Genomic DNA, 26,621 nt, shown 5'->3' with positions numbered 1-26,621 from the left:
CTTCATCCCTGGTAACATACTTAGACCCTCCAATCCTTCATAGCCCCCCAAATCTGAGTATCTCCTAGTCTGGAAGCAGTTCCCCAATTCCATCCAGTTGGCAAGCTCCCTACCCTGGGTGTTTGGAAGTTTCCCTTCACAGTCCACATGTCCCACCCCTTGGGCAACACCTCCACCTCCAAGACTCTCCCATCCATGGAGCCACAGGGCCTCAAGCTCCCTTTCTCCAGTTTGTAAGCAGCCTGCTACCCACCCTCAAGTTCCTGAATGTCCAAACCCCAAGTGGGAAGCTGCCCTGTTCACCTACTGGAGCTGAAAGTCTCCACAAAAAGTGGGCACAGGGGCTGGGGTTGTAGTTCAGTGGTAGAGCGCTTGCCTAGCATGTGTGAGGCATTGGGTTTGATTCTCAGCACCACATACAAATAATAAATAAATAAATAAATAAATATCTATTGAATATAGGTAGAGCAGTGTAGGGGGGTCCAACATGGCCTCACTCAGACAAGGTCAAGTCAGAGATGGGGGCAGGGGATTGAAGGAGGAATGAAAGCAGAGACTGTTTATTGCCTATGACAACACTTGTCCATACATGTCAGGACCCGAGAAACCATGACACATAGTAAAACCATCACCGACCAAGTCAGGGTAAGCTCCCAGAGAACAGCATTGCTGGCTAACTATGGTGCACTGCACATGTCTCTGAGCCTTTCAGACCCTTAGTTTCTTCTACAAAGGGATGGTCACAAGCCCTAACTCACTACAACTCCATTCCTCCTTCCTCCTACAATCAAACTGTGCCCAATGGCTCCCTCATTGGGGCCTATGTCCCTAGACAAAACTCTTCAAACTTAGGACGGGCCTCATTCTTCCACTGACTTTGACTGGTGTCCCATCCCACCCCAGTGCCTTCAGAGCCTCCTCAATTACGGGCTACCACCTCTCCTTTACGCTCCAGGTCACTGGCCCATCTCAGTTTTTGAGTTTTCCGAATTCATGATGCTCAAGGTTCCAAAACCTCACATGGCTCCCAAAGCTCAAAGGGTAGCCTCCAGCCCCATCATATACTTCCATTTCCCCAATACAGACTATCTTAGGCAAACTTTTAAAATAGAAATTTAATGAGAGCTATTCAAATTTATGTGGGAGGTTGCAGAATTTAGTGATAAACTTGGGCTGTTCTGTTCCTGTTTTTAGTTGAGTTCACTGTACCCTAACTTTTGTGGACCTCAACTTTCACTTCCTATGCCTAGAATAACAGCATCCCCTGTGTGGGAAGAAAAGCCCAGTCCAGGGTTCTCAGTTAACAGGGACAGTACCTGAGGTAATAAAAAGCCAAGGGTTCCTAATTATTCCCACAGTCAGGTCTCTTGCCTGCAGCCAGGTAGGTCACTGCACAGGTTGGAGCAACAAGCCTGGGACTGGCTGACCTGTATCCAGGACTGGACGGATCACCAGGGGAGCTCGTCTAGTGCTCCAAAAGCATCACAGGCAACTATGCATCCATCAGATCTAATACTGGCCATGGAGCCATGTGCACGCGGGGGGGGGGGACCCTAGGGGGAGCAGAGGAGGTAACTAGGTGAAGTGAGGAAGGGAGGGGACTTATCCTCTGCCAACCACGCCCCACCTACCTCCTCCTCACATTTTCCATCCTAAGGTGGTAAACAAAGTATCTCTGGTGCACAAGCAGCAGAGGCTGGGGCCTGGGGCCAGAGACAGTGGCTGGGCTCCAGGGCCTTCTATTCACCCCAACCCTCCCCCCACCCAAGCAGAGAGGCGGTGCAAAAGACCCAGCTGATAGGAAGGAGGCTGTCAGGAGTCTTTGGAAAGTATGCCTGTCCGTGGTTGCTGGGGACACCTGGCCACGCAGTGTCTTAGTGCATTGGGGAGGCAGAACGGGGATCTCTAGGGACCTTTGGAGGGGGCATCTACAGGTATGTGGGTCATGTGGGGTAAATGGGCCTCTGAGGGATCTCTTAGGAGTAGCAGGGTCTGCTTAGGAGATGTGGAGGGGAAATCGGGCATCCCAGGGCTGTGTGTGTGTGTGTGTGTGTGTGTGTGTGTGTGTGTGTGTGGTGTCCGGCAGGGTCCCTAGAGACATGGTGGGAGAAGTTTGGCATCTAGAGTTATTTAAGGGACAGTCAAGGAGCTCCCGAGAAATCGATCTGGTGATCGGAGGGGTCCGGGATTACTTGAGTGAAATGGCTACCTGCAGGGACATGGTGTGGACAAGGCGGGGGTCCCCCGGCATACCGGCGACGGTCAGGGGTCCCAAAAGAGGAGAGGGACAGTCGGCGACTTTCGGAACAATGAAGGGAGTGGCCAGGAGTCTCCGGGCCTGTTGAGGAGCATTTCTAGGTCTCAGGACTTCTGGAATCGTGGGCATTCTTGGAAGCTCCGAGTGTGCGCTGACCTGTCCCCTCTTCCGCGCAGGCCGCGGCCTTCCCCTGCCGGCTGGCCCCAGAGCCCGGCGGCTGCTGGGGCGGCTGGACGCGCGCCCCCTGGCGGCCAGAGCTGCTGCGGACCTGTCGGCGCTGGTACGCAGGGCGGGCGCCACTTTGCGCCTGCGCCCCAAGGAGGGTGCGTGACGGGGAGCGGGGAGGGAGCGGGGAGGGAGCGGGGAGGGAGCGGGGAGGGGCGGGGGTGGGACGGGATTGGGATGGGCTGTGTTTGGAGGTGACTGGCCCCCGAGTTGTCAGTTACGGGCCTGGGTGCGACCCAGGGGTGTGATTGGGTCGGGAGGGCGGGGTTCAGAGGGCTCTTCGAGGGAGCAGGGCCTTGGGGTTATTCTAACATATTCCTGTAGGGCTATTGAGCTAGGCGAGCGCCAGACGACTCTTTGAGGGTGCTGGAGTGAATGGTTAATCTGGTCAGCGGAGCTTGGAAGGTTATTTCTGGGGAGTGGAGCCTGGAGCGTGCTGGGGGCGGGTACTTGTTGAATGCTAATCCAGAGGTGGAGGCTCTGAGCGCCTGGAGGTGCTGCCTGAAACGTGAGGAATGGGGTGGAGTTTGGAGGCTAATTAGAGGGCGGGGCCTGAGATGTTCAAGAGCCCAATCCTCAACTAGCAGCTTCCACTGTCGCTTCTGTGAGGCGTGGGGTCTGCGTGTTATCATCAGGTAGGGAGGTCTGCAGGATTATTCACAAATAGCTGACCCAGGATTATTTGCTAAAAAGGCAGAACCTTGCTGGGCACGATGGTACACTCCTGTAATCCCAGCGACTTGGGAGAATACCAGATTTGAAGCCAGCCTCTGCAATGCAGCGAGACCCTGAAGCAATTTAATAAGACCTCTTCTCACACTTAAAAAACAAAATAACGACGGGGGATGTAGCTCAGTGATAAAGCGCTTCTGGGTTCAGCACCCAGTACCGAAAAAGCGTGGTAGGGGAATCGGTGATAGAGCTCCACTGGGTTCAATCTCCGTTACCTAAAAATAAATAAATAAATAAATGAACGAATACATAAATAAGTAAATAAATCAGAAGGCGGAACCTTGCGTCACTACCTAGTGGGCAGTGCTGAAATAAACTGGGGACACGACCCGGATGTAAGTTCAAAAGAGTAGAATGTTAATTTAGGGGCGGGGCCTCTGTAGTTGCTATGACAAATCCCCTACTGCTGTCTCAGTCTCTTTCACTTCCGCAACCATTATCATGCAGGACTCTAAAGCCAATGTTATGGATAGTGACCTGCTCCAAGATCCCTTTGCCTCCGCAGCAGATGTTCTTAGTTGGTAAATACTAATACTAGTAAGGTGTGTATACCTGGGCCAATTTGGGGTGCTGTGAACAGTCCATGGTGCTGGAAAGTACCTTAAGGGACCCTGGGTGCAGGAGGATTATTGTGGTAGAGGAGGATGAGTGTTGAAGAAGGTCGGTGGCAGACCCAGGTTGTGAATCTAAGCACAAGGCCTGAGTCAATGTCTAGAATCGTGGAAGACTCCTCTCTGGCAATGCGGATTCAAATGTGTACCTGTTTCCTAACTTTTTGTATGCCATTTTCTCTCTTTGTGAAAAGCTTTGCTACCCAGTCATAAGAATACATTTATATTTTAAGAATCAGAACTGTGTAGGGGATGTGCTCAGTGGTTGAGCACCTCTGGGTTCAATTCCCCTGTACCAAAAAAAAAAAAAAAAAAAAAAAAGAAAAGAAAAAAAAAGAAAGAAAAATAATCAGACTTGTGTATACTATATTTCCCTGTACCTACCGCTTCTTTCTGCCTTTATTTTGAGGCAATGTGGATCCAGTCTAGGACCTTGTGCACCCTGTGCAAGCATTCTGCCACTGAGCTAAACTCACAATCAAAAATGACATATCAGCAGGCTTTTTTGGGGGGACGGGGCGGGGATTACTGGGGATTGAACTCAGCGGCACTCAAGCACTGAGCCACATCCCCAGCCCTATTTTGTATTTTATTTAGAGACAGGGTCTAACTGAGTTACTTAGCACCTTGCCATTTCTGAGGCTGGCTTTGAACTCGAAAACCTCCTGTCTCAGCCTCCTAAGCCACTGAAATTACAGGTGTGAGCTATGGCGCCTGGCTTGGTAGCTGTTTATTGTGTTTCTTGCAGTGCTGGAACTAAACCCAGGTTGTGGTGCATGCTAGGCAGTCACTCTACCTCTGAGCTACAGACCTAGCCCCTGTGACTGTGGATTTTTATTTTTATTTCTTTGGTACTGGGAATTTAACCCAGGGCCACTTTACCACTGTGCTACACCCCCAGACCTTTTTATTTTATTTTTAAATTTCAAGACAGGGTTTCACTAAGTTGCTTAGGGCTTTGCTAATTTGCTGGTTTTGAACATTTGATCCTCCTGCCTCAGCCTTCCAACTGGTTGGGATTTCAGGTGTGCAACACCACCAGCAATTTATTATTTATTCATTTATTTATTTTGGTAACAGGAATTGAACCCAGGGGCTCTTAACCACTTACCCACATCCTCAGCCCTTTTTAAAAATATTTTATTTAGAGACAGGGCCTCACACGGTTATGTAATCATCATCCCAATATAAATTTAGCATATTTTGCCCCCTAAAACAACCCTAATCTTTAACATTCATTCTCTCTATTGTCCTTCCCTACCCCTCAGCCCTACAAAATCACTAATGTACTATCTGTATGGATTCGTGTCTTAACATTTCCTAAAAATTGAATTAAAGGAGGATAATGTTTTTGAGGTTCTACATTGTAACATGGGCCAGTACTTCATTCTTTGACAATATGTATTCCCCTGTATGGAGATACCACATTTTTAATCTATTCATTGGTAGATATGTTTTGATTGTTTCAGCTTCTTGGCCATTATGAATAATAGTGCTCTGATGGTACTCTGAACATTTGTGTACGAATTTTTGGTGCTTTTTTTTTTTAGATACTGGAGATTAACCTCAGGGATGCTCTACCTCTGAGCTATGCCTCTGGCCCTTTTTTTTAAAGAAAAGGTCTCACTGAATTTCTGAGGCTACTTTGGAACTTGTGAGCCACCGGAATGATTGGCATGTGCCTACACACCTGACTTTTCTGCCTTTTTTTAAGGTGGACACACTAGTGGGTTTGTGAATTTATATGTCATTGTGGAAGACTTTCATTTTCTGAATAGATAATTATGTTTTTATGTGCCTTAGATAAACATGATTTGACGGGCAGAGTATTAAGCCCCCCAAATTGTCCACAGCCCAGTCGCAAGAACCTGTAAATGTTACCTTGTATGGGAAAATATACATTGCAGTTGTGAATAAATTAAGGATTGTGAGATGAGGAGATTATCCTGGGAGGCAATATGATCAAAGTGGTCCTTAAATATGAAAGGGGGCTGAGAGTGTAGCATGCTCTGGGTTCAATCCTGAGCACCACAAAAAGAAGAAAAGAAAGTGGGTTCAGGAGAATCAGAGAAGGGAATTTGACAACAGCAGCAGGAGTGAGAGAAAAATTTTGAAGATGCTAATGCACTGGTTTTTAAGACAGAGGAAGGGACCAGGAGTCAAGGAATTCAGGCAGACTGTAGAAATTGGAAAAACAAGAAAACTGATCCACCCCCAGAACCTGCAGAAGGAATGAAGCCCTACTGACATCTTGATTTTAGCCTGATGAAATTTCTGCCCTATAGAACTGTAAGATAATACATTTGTTTTAAGCTAGTAAATATGGGATCACTTGATGAATCATTAATAGAAAACTAATACAGATTTTAAGGATCTTTTAATTGTGCCTGAAGGTCATTCATATATTTTCTCTGGAGAAATGCATGTTCAGATTCTTAATCAAATTTTCAGAAGGTTCAGCCTTGAGCATAAGTGCAGTCACCCTCGGATGACTTCGCTTTTTTTTTTTAATTTAATTTTTTTTTATTGTAAACAAATGGGATACATGTTGTTTCTCTGTCTGTACATGGCATAAAGGCATACCATTTGTGTAATCATAAATTTACATAGGGTAATGTGGATGACTTAGCTTTTAACTAGATTCTCTTCATTTTCCCCCTGACCTCTCTTTTCTATCTGGTCTGAGTGTATTTGTACCACATCTTTCTGTTAACCTCCACTAATTTTTAAAATATTTAACAAATTTAACTGAACAATAATTGTACATTTATGGGGCACAGTATGTCATTTCAATTCATGTACATGAAGTGTAATGATGCAAACATTACAGATCAAGATAATAGGCATATCCATCACCTTAACATTTATTGTTTTTTGTGTTAGGGTCATTCAAAATCCTGTGTCCTCTGTCCTTTTTTTGCTACCAGGGATTGAACCTAGGGGTGCACTTAACCATTGAGCCACATCCCCAGCCCTTTTTATTAATTTTTTTTTAATTTTAGTGAGAACCTGTCTCACTAGGTTGCTTACAGTCTCACTAAATTGTTGAAGTTGGCTTCAAACCTGTGATGGTACTGTCTCAGCCTCCCGAGCCACTGGGATTACAGGTGTGTGCCACCACACCGAGCTAAATGATTGTTCTTTTTAAAAGAATATTCACTGGTTATGGTTAGTTTGTTGGGAAGAATGTCCAAGTTCCTCATGCTACCATTCTAGAAGTATTTGTCTTTATTTTTTATTTTCTTCTGCTCCTCCTCCTCCTCCTTATCCTTCATTCCTTTTTTTTGTGGGGGGCTATGGGGATTGATCCCAGGAGTGCATAACCACTGAGCAACATTCCCAGCTGACAAGGTCTTGCTATATTGCTGAAGCTGGTTTTGAACTTGGGATCATTCTACCTCAACCTCCCTAGCAGCTGGGATTAAAGGCATGACCTGCCACACTTGGCTCCCAGCCCCCCCTCTCTATATATATACATATATATGTGCAAATATGCATGTATGTATATATATACTTATATAAAATATGTATTATTACAGGCATGTGCCACCATGCCCAGCCCTCTCTATATTTAAAGATGGTGATATATAACTAATAGAGAAGAATGTGCATAAAACATACATGCACAGTTTAACAAATTGTAAAATTAATACCTGTGTACTTCTAGGTAAAAGAATGTGACTAATTCCACAAAAGTCCCCTGCACATTCCTCAAATTGCTTTTTTGACTTAACAAAATATTCTAGCTATTGTTCCCTGTCAATTCACAAAGAACTATACCTTTTAAATAATAGTATAACATACGTTCACTAATTTTTCTCCTGTTACTGGTGATTGAATCTAGGGAAATTTCGATTGTTTTATATAGGTGTGTATTCGCACATACACATTCTGGGGGTTGAGTCCATGGCCTCACACATGGGAAGCATGTGTTCTACCAATGAACTACACCCTCAGCCCCTCCAATATATATTTTTGTGGTGTTGGGGATTGAACCCAGGGTCTTGTACATGCTATGCAAGTGCTATACCACTGCGCTCCATCCCTAGCTTCCGCCAATATTTCAAGAACCAGAAGAAATTTATTTACAGTGGCTGGAAGTAGCTCAGTGATAAGCAGACAAGGTCCTTGGTTCAGTCATCAGCATCCACCCCTCCAAAAAATAGAAATTTATTTATAAAATTGTTTACTTGACCAATAGTAAGAGCCAAGAAACAAGACCCTACTAGTAATTTTTTTTTTCTCCTTGTTGTCATTTTGGTACTGGGGATTGAACCCAGAGCCACTCTACCACTGAACTACATCCCCAACATTTTTATTTTTTTATTTCGAGACAGGGCCTTGCCAGGTTGCCCAGGCTGGTCTCAAATTTGTAATGCTCCTGCCTGAGTTTCTCCAGTACCTGGGATTACAGGTATGCACCACCACACTAAGCCCTCCTAATAATCTTTAAGCCAGTTAATTACAAGGGAATGATCAGTTCTCCTCCTGATTAGTAGACGAGAAAGATATCCTTCTGAATGTCCTTCAGTTGCAAAAGGACATACATGTAACCAAAGGAGTATAACTAGCATCATGGTATTTGTGGCCCATTTGAGTAACAGCTATAAGAGTACTATCCCCACTTATCTCGATTTTTTGGCTTTATCATCTTATCCTCCTTGTGAGTTTTCTGTTTTGTCAAGAGTATTTAATGGGAAAAAAGAGTCTTTAATGGCATGGTAAATGAAAAGATATTATTATCGGTTCTTATTCTGACTATAAGTTCTTCTCAAGTAACTTCCTATTTTAGTCGGTTTTTTTTTTAATTTTCTTCTCCTTTTTTTCCCCTTTTTTGCAGTGCTGGGAATTAGAACCTAGGGCCTTGCGCTTGCAAGGTAAGCACTCTAACAACTGAGCTATATCCAGCCCTTCTTTTTTTCTGTTGACTACTTTTTTTTTCCTCAACATTCAGCTCCTTTCTTTTCTCTATTCTCTCCTCCATTGGTGGCTCCTTTCTCTTTTGTTCTGAACACCGATATGAACTGCTCTGGTGTAAGTGTTACTGTGGATTTAACTCACAAGTGCTCTATCACTGAGCTACACCACCAGCTCTATTTATTTTTGACACAAGGTCTCCCTAAATTGCCGAGGCTAACCTGGAACTGTGGTCCTCTTGCCTTCAACCTCCAGAGTGTCTGGGATTACAGGTGTGACCCATGGCACCTGGTGAGATGAAATGATTTCCAAATGGCCTAGTGTAAACTAATTTTTTATAGCCTTCCCAGTTCTAAGCAATTTCAGTGGCAAAACATTGTGCCCAGTGTGATCCTGAGAACAACCTACTTGCAGCAAAACATTATAGGTGAATTCCTCCACAAACCCTTCAGATGTCTAGCAGAATGACTTCCACTTCCCTTTCACCAATTCTGACTTGAGTTCTTCTGGGTCCAAGACATCTATCTTGAGTTCCTCAAGATGTTCTTGGAACTTAGAGATTTGGTTATCCACTTTGGTGTTTCAGGGACTATGGGTCAATTGATAAAATTGAAATCAGCTTGTAATAGATTTCAACATATTGTGTTGTTCTTGTGATCCAACTTATCTTAGTATCAGGTTGCCAATCTATGTCCTTCTCCACCCACAATCTTTTCTGTTTGTTTCTTTGTGATATTGGTGACTGAACCCAGAGACACTCTACCACTGAGCCACTGAGCTCTAAACCCAAACCATTTCTTTTCTTTTCTTTACTTTCTTTCTTTCTTTTTTCTTTTCTTTTTTTTTTTTTTTTGTACTGGGAATTGAACCCAGGGTTACTTAACCACTGAGCCACCTCCCCAGCCCTTTTTTATATTTTATTTAGAGACAGGGTCTCACTGAGTTGCTTAGGGCCTCGCTAAGTTGCTGAGGCTGGCTTTAAATTTGTGATCCTACTGTCTCAGCCTCCCAAGCCACTGGGATTACAGGAGTGGACCAACCTGCCTGGCTCTGTTCATTTTTTTTGAGACAAGGTCTCACTAAATTACCCTGGCTGGCCTTGAACTTGTGATTCTCCTACCCCCGCCTCCTGAGTCACTGGGACTATAGGTGAATGCCACCATACCAGGTTTGTCTGCTTACACTTTGCAGATCCATTTCTAATTGTACTTCCTTGGTAAAGTCTTCTACTGCCTTGGTCTTTACTGGTTAGCCTTAAGCTATATTCATTGGATCTAATGGCCTGAACCACTTATCTAATATGTATCATATTCTTATTTGGGTGATATTATGATTCTCACATTCCTTTGTCTTGTTTATCAAAAAGCATCATGTACTTTTTCCTTAGGAATACTGTTGTTGCAAGGCTTGCAAAGTGACTCTTTAGGGAGAAAATAATCATGTGCCATGGACACTAGCTCCCCAGAAACTGGCTCAACTGTTTCACTAGTAGCCTCTGTGCAGCAGCCCAAAAGGTATCTCCAAAAATATTTAAATGGAAAAAACCCTAGACTAAAAGCCTTATACAAAAAATATCCTGTCAGCTGGGCACAGTAATGCATTCCCATATTCCTAGCTATTGGGAAGTCTGAGGTAGAGGACTGGAAGTTTAAGGCAAACCTGGGCAATGTAGTGAGATCCTATCTCAAAAATAAATGGGGCATGGTGGTACATACGTGTAATCTCAGTTATTCAGGAGGCTGAAGGAGGAGTATCGCAAGTTCAAGGCCAGCCTCAGCAACTTAGTGAGACCCTGTCTGAAAATGAAAAATTAAAAAATGAATGGGTTCAATCCCTAGTACCAAAAAATAAAAAAATTAAAAAATGGCTGGGGATGTAGCTCAGTGATAGTGGACCCCTGAATTCAATCCCCAGTACCCGCAAATTAATTAATTAAACAATAAAATAAAAGGAGTTGGGGATATATTTCTGTGGCAGAGTAGTTGCCTAACATGTATAAAGCCTTGGGTTTGATCCCCAACACTGAAAAATAATATTATTATAAGATTTCCATTCTTTCCTTCAATTCCATTCTTAAAAGTGGAATTACTGGGTCAGAAAAGTTATACATATTACAATATTTTATCTAATATAGGTTGAGTCATTTTTTATTAGGGGAGGAAAAGTTTATTTTGCTCATGGTCTCATTCCATAGATTCTGATTCCATTTCTTTGGGCCTTGGGTGAGGCAGAACATCATGGCAGAGGAAAGAAGTTCAGGGTATGGCAATCAGGAACCAGAGCAAAGTTGTATCATTTTGTGTCTCTATCCACAGTGTATAAAAATGTTTACTTTATTCGATCATTAGCTATTCTGGATATGACCTACGGTACTTACTATTTGAGTCTTTGACCAACTTGGTCTCTCTGAGAGAGTCCCCTCATCTGTAAAGTGAATTTAAAAATTGCTCTCAACTCACAGAGTCCCCTGGAGGACAAAAGTACTTAAAGTAGTGAGAGATTCTACCAAATAAGTATTTGCTGGTTTGACTATTGGTCTTTTCTAATGTATTTAAAGAATGATACATTTCATTATTCTTTTATTTGTACTGCTTTATTACTGAGGTTAAGAATCTTGTGTATGTTTGTACATATGCATGTGTGCATTTTGTGTGGTATTGCTGATTGGACCCAGGAAAACTGTACCTACTCTACTGAGTTACATCCCTAGCCCTATTTATTTATTTATTTAATTTTGGTACTGGGGTTTGAACTCAGAGATGCATAATCACATCCCCAGACCATTTTTTATATTTTATTTACAGACAGGGTCTAAAGAAGTTGCTTACAGCCTTGCGAAGTTGCTGAGGCTAATTTGAATTTGTGACCCTCCTACCTAGTCACCTAAGTAACTAGGATCACAGTTGTGAACCACCGTGCTCCATTAGAGATTAAAAATCTTTACATGTGCTTAATAGTTATTTGTATTTTTTCTGTTGCAAATCACTTGATTATGTTCAATGCTCATTTTTTCAGTGGAAGAATGCTTACCTTTTATGGTTTCGAACTGCAGGAGCTCTTTGCATGTTGAGGATATTGACTACATATTTTTCATACATGTTACTTTTTTTTTTTTTAGCTACTGGGAACTGAACCCAAAGGTACTTTACAACTAAGCCACATCCCCAGTCTTCTTCATTTTAAAAAAAACCTTTTAGTTGTTAATGGACCTTTATTTTATTTATTTATATGCACTGCTGAGAATCGAACCCAGTACCTCACACATGCTAGGCGAGTGCTCCACTGAGCCACAACCCCAGTTCCCCGACCTTCTTTTTATCTTTTCTTTTGAGACAGGGTCTCACTAAGTTGCTGAGGCTGTCCTTGAACTTGTGACCTTCCTGCTTTAGACTCCCAGCTGTGTTTTCAGTTATAACCACACTTTTAATTCCTGTTTTTCCCAGAATCCCAGATTACCTTGGGCTGTGTGTGGTGGCACACACCTGTAATCCCAGCACCTGAGAAGACTGAGGCAGGAGGATCACAAGTTTGAGACCAGCATTAGGAATTTAGTGAGATATCCTGTCTCAAAATAATAAAATGGGCTGTGGATATAGCTCAATGGTAAACTGTTCCTGGGATCAATTCTCAGTACAACAAAAATATAAAAATAAATTTTAAAAGAGACTGGGGATGTAGGGACGTGGTAGTGCTTCCTTTACAAACAGGAAGACCTAGGTTTGATTCTCAGCACTACAAAAATGAATTAATAAATAACAATTTTTAAATAAATAAATAAAAATTAATAAGCCACAGAAAAAACATGAACCCCCAAGATGTGATTAGAAGGACATATTATCTCCATGACATTCTTGCCAAAAGGTCATAATCTCATTCTAGTTAGGAGATATCATCAGAATAACCAATACTGAGGAATGTTCTACAAAATAACTCACCTGTACTTTTCAAAATGCTAAAAGCATGAAACACAAAGAAAACCTGAAGAACTCAGAGTGGAGAAGAAAAAATAGGCATATAATTATATTGTAATAGCTGAGATCCTAAGTTTGATCCTGGAAGAGAAAATGGTCTACAGTTTAGTTAACAGTATTGCACCAATGTTGTCAATTTCATGATTTGAAATATACTATTGTTATATAAAATGTGGTGATCTAGATAAAGGATATATAGGAGCATTCCACAGTATTTTTGCAATCTTTAAGTTTAAAATTATTTCTAAATAAAATACTAAAGAATTTTATCATTGTATATTGAAAATCAGAGTGGTACACACCTGTAATCCTAGCTACTTGAGAGGCTGACCCAGAAGGATTCTATATTCAAAGCCAGCTTTGGTAACCTAGAGAAACCCTGTCTCAAAATAAAATTTAAGCCATGTGTGGTAGCACATGCCTGTAATCCCACAGGCTTGGGAGCCTGAGGTAGGAGGATCACTAGTTCAAAGCCAGTCACATAAACTTAGTGAGAACCTAAGCAACTTTTCGAGACCCTGTCTTGAAATAAAATATTAAAAAGGGTTGAGGATGTGATTCAGTGGTTAAGCGCCCCTAGGTTCAATTCCCAGTACCTAAATAAATAAGATTTTAAAAGGGCTGGGTCTGGGCTCAGGAGGCTGAGGCAGGAGGATCGAAAATTCAGTCAGCCTCAGTAACTTAGCGAGGTCATAAGCAACTTAGGAAGAGCCTGTCTCAACATTTAAAAAAAATTAAGAAGGGCAGGTGATGTGGCTCAGTGGTAAAGCCCCTCTGAGTTCAATCCCTGGTACCAAAAAAAAAAGGTTGAAGTTGTACCTCAGGTGTAGAGTGTTCTTGGGTTCAAACCCCAGCATACCTCTCTCTCTCTTTCCCTCTCAGCACTCCACAAACAGAATGAAAACCATAGTGGCTTTGAAATTGAAATCCACAGACCTTACTAGGCCATGAGAAACATGACTGTGGAATTGATGGAGCAATAGTCTATTTCCAAGACCATTTGCTGAACCAACATTCAATTTCACAAAACATTGTGATTGTATCCCCATTTATTTAATTGTATTTGTATAATCATGTTAAATGATCTAGCACATTCCTTTCATCCAAGTGGTGTGCTATCATAATTCATTTATCCATCCAATTCTGATCATTTAGGAGGCTTTCAAGCTTTTTCCATAATAAATAATACAATGATGACTCATAAAAATAATTTTGCACATCTTCCACTGTTTCCCTGGAATGAATTTGTATTAGAATTATAGAACTCTTACTCTTTAAAAAAATTTTTTTTTATTTCTACAGATTGCATTTGGTTCACTGTACACAAATGGGGTACAATTTTTCATTTCTATGGTCGTACACAATGTAGATTCACACCATTCACGCAATCATACATATACATACATATACATAGGGTAATACTATATTCCTTCCCCCCACCACTCCCGCCCCATTTTCCTCTACACCATCCAAAGTTCTTTCATTCTTCTCTTCCCCCGAATTCTTACTCTTGACTATTTGTTTGAGTATCTCTCTTCTGCTTTAGAAATTCTTGAGGTTGGGGATGTGGCTCAGTGATAAAGTGTTTGCCCCAAATTCCCAAGACCCTCAATTAACCCCCAGCACTGCAAATTCTTAAAGTCTTACATATGAGATATCTGTCTCATTAATCTTTGAAATCTTAGGAGTTGGCTCTCAAAATCTTTACTATTGTTATATTTTTAAAATACCTGTTTAGACATGACTTTTCCATGCTGGCAATGTAGCTCAGTGGTAGAGTGCTTGCTTAGCACATGGGAAGCACTAGATTGGATCCCCTGAACTGCAAAATAAGTCAGTGTCTCCCCCTGGACTAGGGGCCCTATAGAAACAACCCATTTTATTTCAATTTGAATCCAGTGCTTTAAATTTAATCCAGTGTATATTCAATTTTGGCATTAGTGGGTACCGTTTACATATATATTATTTATTATTCTATACAAATACTGCTCACTGAGTTTTGGGGGTTTTGTCTGCTTCGATTTTTTTTTTCTTTATTTAGCAGGGCTGGAGTTGGAACCTAGGACCTTGCCCATGATAGGAAAGTGCTACATCTCCAGCCCAATCCTGATTTTTTTTCTTCCTTTTTTCCAGTACTGGGAATTGAACCCAGGGGTGCTTTACCACTGAGCTACATTCTCAGAGTTTTTTATTTTTTTATTTTGAGACAGGTTCTCACCAATTTGCCTAGATTGGCCTTGAATATGTGATCCTCCTACCTTAGTCTCCTGCCTCCAGAGTACCTGGAATTCCAGACCTGTGCCACCATGCCCAGCTTTTTTGTTTGGTTTTGTTGTTTTGCGGGACTAGGGAACCCAACGACCCAGGGCCTTGGGCATTTCTTTCTTTTATTACTGGGCGGGGGGGGGGGGGTGCTTAACCACTGAGCCACATGCCCAGGTCTTTTATTTGTTTTTTTTAAATTCTGAGACAGGGTCTAACTAAATTGCTGAGGCGGGTCTCGAACTTGCAATCCTCCTGCCTCAGCCTCCTGAGCCGCGGAGATTACAGACTTGCACCACTACGCGCGGTCTGAGATCAATTCTTAATGATTTATTTCATCTATACTTCTTCCATCAGTAGGGAACAGTAAGGTGCACACAATAATAAATACTTGTCAAACTCACGAAAAGAATCAATACCTGGGAAGGATAAATCAACTTTCCACCAGCACTACTTCTCTGAATAATATTTTCTGGTAGGCTAAGCTCGGAGGGCTCCTGTGAAGCATAAGAAAGCGACGATTGCTTCCCAGGGCCCCTAGTCCGCCTTCGCTTGATGATGCCGCACTGTTGTATGGGAAAGGTAGTTCTAGTACTCAATGGCTGGCCGCTAGCGAACTGACTTCAAACTAAATTTCCCAGCAAGCAGCGCACCAACCTGGGAACCCGGGCAAGATGGCGGATGCAGAAGACGATGTTTTGCAGCCAGCGGCATCTTTAGCTGCCCCAATTTCTTTCGGCTTCACTCGCACGTCCACCCGGAGGCGTCTGGCGGACCCGAAAGACGGCGAAGGTTCGGCCCCAGAGAAGGATTTCTTGAAGACCGTGGAAGACAGGGAGCTGCAGAGGTGAATCGCTGCGTCTTTCACCCAGTGTAAATCGGTGCAGTGGGCACAAGCGGGAGGGTGGAATTTGAGTTTATTGTCCTGGTGAAAGTGACCTAGAAATCCTGAAACGCATCCTGAGTAAATTGATGGAGGCGAAAAGGGAGAGTCTGTAGGAGAGGTGGGAAAATTGGGCTTGGTGGCCATGGGAATTGAGAAGAGATGATACATTACTGGGAGGGAGAATTTTAGAACATGGGGACACTGCGGTATGTGCGTTCTGAGAAAGGGAAAAGAGGGGAACATGACAGGGCCCCTAGTGTGTCAATTGAAATATTGGGGCCTCTCTCCGATTTGGAGAACGGGATGGAGCTGGAGATTCAGGTTCAGGGAGGCCATCTTCAGGTTAGTTAGTAAAGGAGACTCCCAAGTGCCTGAGACCTCCAGAAAAGAATCAGTAATAATCTAGAAATAATTCCTGGAAGACACTGACATTTAAGAGTTGGGAGAACTGTGGGAGAGAATCCAGTCAATGCACTGTCAGAGACATAACTGGAGAGAGAGAAAGCAGAAAGAAGGGCGTGGTCCACGGAGCTGGGAGTGAGTTTGACTTGTATTTCTCTGAATGAGGAGTGTGACTCAGAACTCACTGAGACTACTACTCTCCCAACCTCACTCCTCTGTGTCCACATCAGTGTGAAGCCCACAGAAGCTCCCAAAGAACTGGTCATCCCGTTGATCCAGAATGGCTATCGCAGGCAGACGCTGACACAGATGACTGGGCCATCCACAGATACTGAGGCCTTGGTGGATGGAGTGCTGTCCCAGGCAGTGAAGGAACTCATTGAGGGTGAGTGACCTCCCGCCTTTGCCCTGTGCCAGTGAAGGAAGAGGGGAGGAAGGTGGAAGGATAGGGTGGGACCTCACTGCTCCCTCCCGTTCTTCCTTAGAATCCAAGAAGTCTCTGGAGGAGAGAGAGAATGCGGGTGTCAACCCCACGCTCGCTATCCCCATGATCCAGAAAGAATGCACCCCCAACGGGGAAGGGGCAGACAGCGAACCCCGGGCTGAGACAGTGAGCTGCCCCTTGACCCCTCCTGCCCTACCCTCTCCGTCCAGTCTGCCAGGCTTACTTCCTTGCACATAGCAGGGGAAATATGTGTGTATCCCAGAAGACTGCTGCCTATCCTTTCCTCCTTCCATTCTTTTTGGAAGCAGAAATGAATAGATATTAGGGTGTGAAAAGAATATGTGAATTCTGGGATTATCTGAATAAGGTGGAGAGCAAAGGGAATAGGAAATGTAAAGGCCATAAGTGTACATACTGCCTGGAGTGGTTTTTGTGTTTGATTTCTCTCTCTTTTCTTTTTCTTTTTCTTCCTTCCTTTCTTTTTTTTTTTTTTTTTTTTGGCCTGGAGTGTTTGAGAAACACCAAAGAGATCAGTGTGCTAGAGTGGAATGAATGAGGGGGAGGAAAAGTAAGATGAAGGCAGAGGGGGCTATACCAATCAGGGCCTTTGCTGGGGCGAGGACTTTGGGTTTTACTCTAAGTGAGATGAAAGCCATTGGCAGGCCCTAAGCAGGAAAGGGCTGTGACTTATGATTTGACAGGATCTCTCTGGTTGCTATGAATAGAACAGACTAATAAGTGAAGGTGGAAGTAGGGAGACCAGTAGTCCATGATAGAGATGATGAGGATGCCATCAGAATGGTAAGAGGGAGGCCTGTAAAGATAGATAAGGTTCAGTGAGAAACATAAGAGCCCAGGGTATACTTTTTATTGAACCCTGGGGTGCTCTACCACTGAGCCACATCTCCAGCCCTTTTTTATAATATAGAGACAGGCCCTTGCTAAGGACCTTGCTTAGGGCCTTGCTAAGTTGCTGAGACTGACCTTGAAGTTATGATCCTCCTTCCTCAGCCTCCTGAACTGCTGGGATATACAGGTATGGGCCACCATGCCCAGTCCAGGGAGTACTCTTAATGAAATCAACAGCACAAGCAGTGGCACAGTGGGAGGAAATAAGTGTGGTGTGTGTATACTAGTGAGGCAATTTGTGATACATCCAGCAATTGTAATGGATTGAAGGAGTGACAGTGGGAGGTAACAACAGGAGAGGTGTATCTATGGAAATAACCAAAGTCTGTCTTTCATACTCCTGAATCAAACTTTCTTTCCTTTCCTTTTCTTTCTTTCTTTCTTTTTTTTTTTTTTTTTTTTTTTGGTGTTGGGTATTGAACACAGGTGAGTATTACCATTGAGCATGCACTACCATGCATGGCATGGACCCAATTTTCCACCTCTTCATTCATAAATTTTTTGCAATGATTCTTTGGTGCCTATTCCTACAGCTTTGAAACATCCTTTCTTTCAATTGAACTATTCTCAACAGCCTTCAGATGTGCTCTTTTTTTTATCTTTAAAAAAAAGAATCTCACTATTTCACTCCAATTCTTTCTTTCTTTTTCTTCTTTCTTCCATGCAGGGAATAGAACCCAGGGCCTTGCACATGCTAAGCAAGTGCTCTACCACTGATCTGTGTCCCCAACCCTCCCATCACTCTTTTTCCTGTTCCAGTTTTGGCTTCATTTCTCTAAAAGCTTCCTCCCAAAACTTTCTGTGTCTCATTTGATCCCAGTTCCATACATCCTTCGTCTCAGTTTTAAAATCTTGATATAGCCAGGTGTGGCACACATCTATAATCCTATTGACTCGGGAGGTTGAGGCAGGAGGGGTGCAAGTTCAAAGCCAGCCCCAGAAATTTAGCAAGGCTATCAGTAACTTCATGAGACCCTGTCACAAAATAAAAATAAAAAAGTGCTGGGGAATGTAGCTCAGTGATAAAGTGTCCCTTGGTTCAGTTCTTAGTAACAACAATAAAAAAAAATTATTGACCTTGCTAGGAGTTTTGTGGTATCTACCTGTAATCCCAGTAACTCAGGAGGCTGAGGCAGGAGAATCACATGTTTGAGGCCCACCTCAGCAGCTTAGGGAGATGCTGTCTCAAAATTAAAAGATAAAAAAGGCTTTGGATATAGCTCCATGGTAAAGTGCCCCTGGGTTTAATCCCCAGTATAAGACAAATAATTAATAAAATAAAATAAATAAAAATTAAAAAGGACTGGGGATATAGGTCAGTGGTAAAGCATCCCTGGGTTCAATCCCTAGTGCCAAAATAAATAAATTCATCTTAGAGTCATTCTTGCCTCTCCCCTTTATTTCATGCCTCATATACATTCTGTCAGCCCAACCCTATCATCTCCCTTTTCAAAGTGTATCTAGAATTTGACCATTTCTCACCATCACCACTACCAAAACGCTAGGCTGAGGCACCAGTATCTCTCATCTGAACTATTGCAGTAACTTTTTCATGGGTCCCTCTTGTGGTTTCCAGCTGACTTGAGGCCCTCTGACTCCTGCTCAGTTTTCCTCATTAACCTCTTAACCATCTCTTCTGCCTCCACATCAGTCACATCGAGTTTCATGATACTCACCACACACACCAAATCTTGCTGTGCCTTGGCCTACACTCTTAACTGTTCTCTCTGCTTGGAATACTTCCTTCTCATATCCTCATGGCTCTTTCTGTTATTTCCTATCTCTGCTCAAATGTCACCTCAGTGGGATTCCTACTCTGTTTCTCTTCATCCCCTTAACCTACTTTTTGTTTGTTTGTTTGTTTGTTTTTTGGAGACTGCACCCTGCTATGTTGCCCAGGCTGTCCTCAAACCTATGAGCTCAAGTGATCCTCCTGCCTCAGACTCCTGAGTAGCTGAAACAACAGGCACACATCACTGCACCCAGCACTACTTTAATTTTTCTTCATAAATCTCATCACCACCTAAAATCCAGGAGCATTGACACAGGTCTGTAATCCCAATGACTCAGGAAGCTGAGGCAGGAAGATGACAAGTTCAAGGCCAGCATTGGCAACTTAGTGAGACCCTAAGCAACTTAGTGAGACTCTGTCTCAAAAAATAAAAAGGACTGGGGATATGGCTTAGTGGCAAAGTACTCCTGGGTTCAATCCCCAGTACCCCCCCCAAAAAAAAAAATTCTTACCACCTGATGTATCATGTTCTCTGAATTTGAGTTATTATATATCTTGACAACTAGAACATACACCCCACAAGGGCAGAGATTTTTTCTGGTTTGTTCACTGCTTCATCTCAGCACTTGCCAAGTAGATTAGTACTTGCCACAGAATAGGTACTTTGCAAATATTTGTTGAAGGGCTGAACATAAAGGAGGAGTATAGTGAGGGATGGTGAGAGGACATCAAAACTTTGCCGTGAGATGACTGGTCAAGAGCTAGAAGCATACAGGATTCCCCAGCAACAGCAAGTACATTTCCAACAGAGGGCCCGCCATAAGCAAAACCTGATCTCTTTCCTCTGCCTAAACATATAGGTGCCAGAGGAAGCTGATTATGAGGCAGTCCCTGTCGAAGCCTACGGGCTGGCCATGCTGCGGGGCATGGGCTGGAAACCTGGTGAGGGCATCGGTCGCACTTTCAATCAGTGAGTTATGGGGTAGGGGTGAGGGAGTCAATGAATGAATTGTGAACAAGAAGACCCCCATAGTTGCTGCCAACCCAGAACTATCCAGGCAGGGAGGAAGGATACATTATCACTCTAACCAGTTCTAAGTAGCCCCTTCTACTTCTTTCAGTATCCTATTTCCTTTCATAACTCCATAAGAAGATCCTACTTACGTAAAGTTAACTTCTCAGCATCGGTTTTCCTCATCTAAAAAATGAGGTAATAGTACTGAATTCACAAGTGTGTTTTGATAGTTAGATGTAATTATATTCATGAAGCATATACAGTAGTCCCTGGCCCACAGTAAGCATAGACTAAACATTTGCTACTATCACCCAGCTTTAAAATCCCTTCTTTGCAATTGCAAACTCCAAAGAATTCTCAAAACCAAATATTTTTATCATAAACCCCCATTTGGCAGCCAAATGACTGGAATTAGTAATGAACATTTGATAAGCCTGTTTCCCCTGCATGGTATGCAGGGCTAGAGATATAGCTCAGTTGGTAGAGTGCTTGCCTCACATGCACAAGGCCCTGGGTTCAATCCCCAGCACCACAAAAAAAAAAATCCTTCTCTCACCTGCATGGTATGCATATTCATATGATTTCTCCTGTGGAACTATTAGTGTATTTGGTTACAAGGACCCGACTTAGATCCCACTACAGATACTAGATAATGGATGGTATATGCACAGTGTTATTAGGTTGAACCAAATGAAAATGCCATTTTGAGTGCTAGGGTGTATTTAAGTGATAGAGCATGTACTTAATATATATGAGGCCCTGGATTCAATCCCTAGCACCACAAATAGATAAAAAGAAATTGCCATTTTTATATATCAAAAAATTCCTAGGTCCTGTAATGCACATATTAACTTTTAAAAAATGAAACCTGGGCTGAGGTTGTGGCTCAGTGGTAGAACACTATCCTAGCATGTGTGTAGCACTGGGTTCGATTCTGAGCACCACATGTAAATAAATAAAAATAAAGGTCCATCAACTACTAAAAAAATTTTTTTAAATTAAAAATAAATAAATAAAGCTGTTTTAAAAACCTTAAAAAATATTCCTAGAGCTGGGGCTGTAGCTCAGAAGTAGAGCACTTGTTTGGCATGCATGAGGCCCTGGGATCAATCCCTAGTACCACTACATAAATAAAAATATAGATACAGGCTGGGGATGTAGCTCAGCATTAGAGCACTTGCCTAGCATGTGCAAGAAGGCCCTGTAGCAAAAAACAAACAAAAGGACATTGTTGATAATATGGATGGGGTGGGCTTGGATGATGGAAAGTAAAATGAAGCACTATAGGTTGTTGCATCCTCCAACAAGTCTATATTCCTTTCTACAGAGTAGTGAAGCCCCGTGTCAACTCACTGAGGCCCAAGGGGCTAGGGCTGGGTGCAAACTTGACTGAGGCCCAGGCCTTGACCTCCACTGGTTCTGAGAGCCTACTGAGGTCAGATGGGGAGCAAGAGAAAGATAAGGAAGACCAGCCTCAAGGGCTCGTGCCTGGAGGAGCTGTGGTTGTCCTTTCTGGCCCTCACCGAGGTCTCTATGGAAAGGTAAGGAACCAAGATATGCCTGAAGCTAAGCAGGGGAGATGGATTTGAGGGCCAAAGGGAGGAAGAATTGGGTTTGGAGTAGAAAGGCTGAGAGTTAGTCTTTCAGGCCTGCTTCGCCCACTGCCTCACTAGGTAACTCAGGACCATTTGGTAGGTTTTTATGAGCCTCAGTTCCCAACTAAAGGGGAGAGAGAAACATCAAATGCCACAGGGTACTTGAGGATTAAATAAAGAATATTTGAGTCATACAGTCTGTTGAGACAGACATAGGAACCCAGCCAATTCTTAGGGGTCACAGTTAGAAGAGACAGAGGAACCAGACCTGCTCTCAGCCCTCAAGGGTCATAGCCTGGTGGAAGAGGTACACAGGGCTCAAGCCTATTGGAGGTAAGGTGTGGACAGCTTGATCCTAGGAATGTGGATGGAGTCCACTCAACCCCTCTCTGTCTTCTCCCTCCCCTGACTCTAGGTGGAAGGCCTGGATCCTGACAATGTGCGGGCCATGGTCCGTCTAGCAGTGGGCAGCCGCATGGTGACTGTTAGTGAATACTGTCTGCGGCCTGTTTCCCAGCAAGAGTTTGACACAAACTCCCTTCATCTTGGTGAGTGAGCCACTTTCATACCTGGGAGATGTGGAGGAACACTGGAGGAGGGCAAGGCCTGTCTTGTGGGGTGGGTTTTTGATCTGTAGGGGCCATGGCCAGTGGTCTGCCTGGCTGGTTTTACTTCTGATCAGAGGTCAAGACATGAGGATTTTACTCATATTTTTGCTTGGTAGTGCTGGGATGGAATCCAGGGCCTCCTGCATGGTAAGCAGGCATTCTACCACTGAGTGACACCCTCAGCCCAGTTTATTCAATGTGATTGAAGAAAGATTGATCTAGTGCCCCTGGTTCTTTGTCCTCTCCCTAAGGGGGAAGAAATGAGTGTGGAAAACAATTCCTACTCTTGGGAGGTCCTTGTCTATTTGGGATGATGTTGCTCTCTTTTGCTAGGAAAGGAGACCTACAGTTAAGGTGTGACAAAAGGAGGCCAGCAGAATAGCCCAGGGAAGGGCTGACAGTAGGAGGGATTTGGCAGATGGATGAAGATAGCTCTTCAAGACTCTGTAGTGCACACTAGGTGGCTACTTCTGATGAGCGCTCAGCATGGGCTTGGTGGCTGAGAGAAGTTTCCTGAAGAAGGCCAGAACAGTGGAGCAGAAGGGGAAAAGCATTCTCATAGTCCTGGCAAAGGCACAGTGGGGTGAGGGGTGCTTTAGCAGGTGGGAGATGGCCATAGGGTGAGATGTGGCCTTGGAAGGAAAGGGCAGTGAGAGTTGGGTGCAGTGGTTTACATTTATAATCCCAGCTGCTCAAGAGGCTGAAGCAGGAGAACCACAAGTTCAAGACCAGCCTCAGCAACTTAGCAAGACCCTTTCTCAAAAAAAAAATTTTTAAAGGACAGGGATGTAGCTCAGTGGTAAAGAACCCTGAGTTCACTTCCCACTACCAGCAAAAAAAATAAATAAAAGTGAGACACTGAGGCTTTTTCCTGGCTTTCCCTACACCCCCTTGAACAGGCCAGGTGAGCAAAACTTCATTGGGACAACAGAATGGAACAAACTCATCATGGAAGGCCCTCCAGAATCAAGACCTCCATGTCCGGTGGGAAGACTCAGAAAGGAAGCGGAAACACCCTCCAGACTGGTGGGACCTTGGGCATCTGGGGAGGAGGAAGTAGGCAGGGTTGTGGGAAGGCTTGAGCAAACAGAGAAGGCTTCTGGTGCAAGGAGGAGGGTACAGAGATGCAGCTAGCAACTAGCAACATGAGTGGGTTTCACAGCACAGGCAAAGGTAGGGTAGCTGGAATGTGTGTGATAAAGAGCTAAGACTGGTGCTGGCCCTTTTTCCACAGGAAGGATGAGCCTGCAGCCAAGAATAAGAAAGCAGCCCCCATGACTCAGCACTGGTTACACAGGGACCTACGTGTGCGGTTTGTGGACAAGCTGCACAAGGGTGGCCAGTATTACAACACCAAGGTGCAAAAGCCCACAGATTAAGGACCATTCCTCACCCAGGGACTGGGCCCATTAACTCTCTAAACATTTCTCATTCCCTTCACCCTTCTCCTAGATGACAATTGAAGATGTCTTGAGCCCAGATACCTGTGTGTGTCGGACAGATGAAGGCCAAGTCCTGGAAGGTGAGTGTGAGCCATGGCAGCTGGGGCAGTCCCATCCTGGAGGCTGATCAAGAAGAGTGTCTGAGGCCAAGAATCTTGCCCAGGCATAGCATGAGCAAGGCTCTGGGTTCCACCCTTAGCAACACACACACACACACACACACACACCACACACACCACACACACCACACACACCACACACATACCACACACACCACACACACACACACACACACAAATCTGGAAAGGCCCAGCATTTCATGAGAGTGATTATATGAAACCAGCTCTCCCCACCTGTCAAGTTAGCATAGAAATTACTATTTCTTCCTCTGTTGACTGATGCCTACAGGAATGTATTGAGCTCCAAGTGCAGGGCTGACAGCATGCCCACAATAAACAGAATTTGTAGCCAGGCACAGTGACACATGCTTGTAATCCTAACTACTCCAAAGTCTTAAGGTAAAAGGATCTCAAATTTGAGGCCAACTTGGGCACTTAGCAAGACCCTGTCTCAAAGTGAAATTTTTTAAAAAGGTTGGGGATGTAGCCCTGGGTTCCATCTCCAGTACTAAAAAGTCAAATAAAACTGTCTTACACACTGTATATAAACGCTCCTTTTTACAGTTATTTGTTTTCTTTTTTGGTACTAGGGATTGAAACCAGAGAGTTTAAAAAAATTTTTTTTATTTGTTCTTTTTAGATATACATGTCAGTAGAATGTATTTTAACATGTTATACATATATGGAATATAATTTATTCTAATTTGGATCCTATTCTTGTGGTCGAACATGATGTGGAGTGGAGTTACACTGGTTATGTATTCATATATGAACATAGGAGAAACCACAGATACTTTACCACTGAGCTATATCCCCAGCCCTTTCTACTATTTTATTTTTTGAGATTTTATTTTTGAGGGGCTGAGGCTGGCCTCGAACTTGTGATCCCCTTGCCTCAGCCTCCCAAATCAATAGGATTGCCGGCATGCACCACTGCACCCAGCCTTTTCACAGTTATTTCTATGAATTGCTCCCTAGGCTTCCTCACCTGTTCACTGGGTGTGGTGGGACCTCATCTGTCAACCGGGTGTAGAGTGGCTCTAGGGAATATGGAAAAGACCTCTCTGGTAGACCTGGCTGGCCTAGCCCTTGTTGCAGGCCTCACTCCCCTCTCCCCCCATCTGCAGGCCTGAGGGAAGACATGCTGGAGACCCTGGTCCCCAAGGTAGAAGGCAACCGTGTGATGGTGGTACTGGGGCCAAAGGCTGGAAGGGTAAGTCCCAAAACTGGAAATAGAGTCTTGGTGGTCATTCAAGGGATGTCCCAGAGTCTAGGCTGGTCTTGCTGACTTCATCTCACAACTATTCTAGGTGGGACACCTGATGGGCCGAGACAGAGCAAGGAGCCGGGCTTTGGTGCAACTGCGGAGAGATAATCAGTTGGTAGAGCTACACTATGACGCTGTCTGTCAATACATGGGCCCCAGTGACTCAGATGAAGACTGACCCATGGGACCACTACCAACCCATAGGCTGTTGCCAGTTTTGTACTGTCTGATGAAGTTGCCTTCAAGAATACAAGAAGATAATTGCTCATTCTCCCTTGCGGTGCAGTCCTGCAGGGCAGGGACAGGGGAATGGATGGATGAACCAGAAGAGAATCTGGAAACAAACCTAATATTTACCAGAATTGAATATATAATAAAAACCATTTTAAATATTTAGTAGATGAAATTATAAGTTGAAATTAGTGTGGAAACCTTGCTGACTGAGGTAGGAACCATTTCATTTGCCAGCCTCACCTTCCTGCTCACAGTACAGTAGACAACTTAAATGACCCAAACAATCACAAATTCATTTCTGGAATATAGAAATTGTGAAGTGTGTCCCCTGACAGACACTGTGGAATCTGTAATGCTACATCTCTGAACAACTTCCTGAGTGCCACAGTTTAGAACTTAAATGTCCCCCAAAGGTCCATGCATTAAACACATGGTGCTTGGGGTGGCACTATTGAGAGATGTTCTGGACCTTTAAGAGGTGGGGCCTAGTGGGAAGTCCTTGAGTTATTGGGGGCATGCCCTTGTAGGTAATTGTGAGACTCTAGTCTCCTGTTCTCTCACTTTTGTTCCTGGTTCATGAGGTAAGTAGTTTTGCTCCACTATATAATCCCACCATGTTATGCTGCCTTGCCACAGGCTCAAAGCAATGAGGCAGTCAGTCATGGATTGGAACCTCCAAAACTTACAGCCAAAATAAACCTTTCCTTTATAATAAGTTACTTATCTCAGGGATTTCATCATAGTGGTGGTTAAACTGACTAACACACTGAGAACTGTAGCAGTGGAATCTGTTTGATTCATGGTGAAGAACAGATTCCCAGAAACTATCCTCAGCAAACTGTGTGCGTGTGTGTGTATGTGTGTGTGTGTGTGTGTGTGTGTGTGTGTGTATGATTATATATGTGTATATATATATATAGCTGTGTGTGTATATACGTATATATATATACATACGTATATATATATGTTATATGTGAGCAAATTATTGATGC

The 26,621-nt window shown here is 43.6% G+C and overlaps 1 protein-coding gene across 5 annotated transcripts; it reads left to right on the top strand.

Annotated features, from left to right (window-relative positions):
• Positions 1-1,777: 1,777 nt before the first annotated feature.
• Gpkow (G-patch domain and KOW motifs) lies at positions 1,778-25,789 on the top strand. 5 transcript variants are annotated; one of them, XM_047535756.1, is made up of 14 exons: positions 1,781-1,934; positions 2,434-2,580; positions 8,666-8,702; positions 15,617-15,822; positions 16,494-16,648; positions 16,749-16,873; positions 20,210-20,319; positions 21,692-21,905; positions 22,375-22,507; positions 23,467-23,593; positions 23,802-23,925; positions 24,020-24,089; positions 25,256-25,341; positions 25,439-25,789. In XM_047535756.1, the coding sequence occupies exons 4-14, from the start codon at positions 15,650-15,652 to the stop codon at positions 25,571-25,573; spliced, it is 1,452 nt and encodes a 483-aa protein (XP_047391712.1). In that variant the 5' UTR covers positions 1,781-1,934; positions 2,434-2,580; positions 8,666-8,702; positions 15,617-15,649; the 3' UTR covers positions 25,574-25,789. The 5 variants fall into 5 exon arrangements, with proteins under 5 accessions (XP_047391715.1, XP_047391712.1, XP_047391713.1 ...); XM_047535757.1 differs by lacking the exon at positions 8,666-8,702; XM_047535755.1 differs by lacking the exons at positions 1,781-1,934; positions 2,434-2,580 and adding an exon at positions 8,163-8,239.
• The last annotated feature ends 832 nt before the right edge of the window (positions 25,790-26,621 follow it).

Source organism: Sciurus carolinensis, chromosome X (genome assembly GCF_902686445.1).
Source record: "Sciurus carolinensis chromosome X, mSciCar1.2, whole genome shotgun sequence".
NCBI classification, from domain to species: domain Eukaryota; kingdom Metazoa; phylum Chordata; class Mammalia; order Rodentia; family Sciuridae; genus Sciurus; species Sciurus carolinensis.
This window is presented reverse-complemented; position numbering and strand designations above follow the sequence as displayed.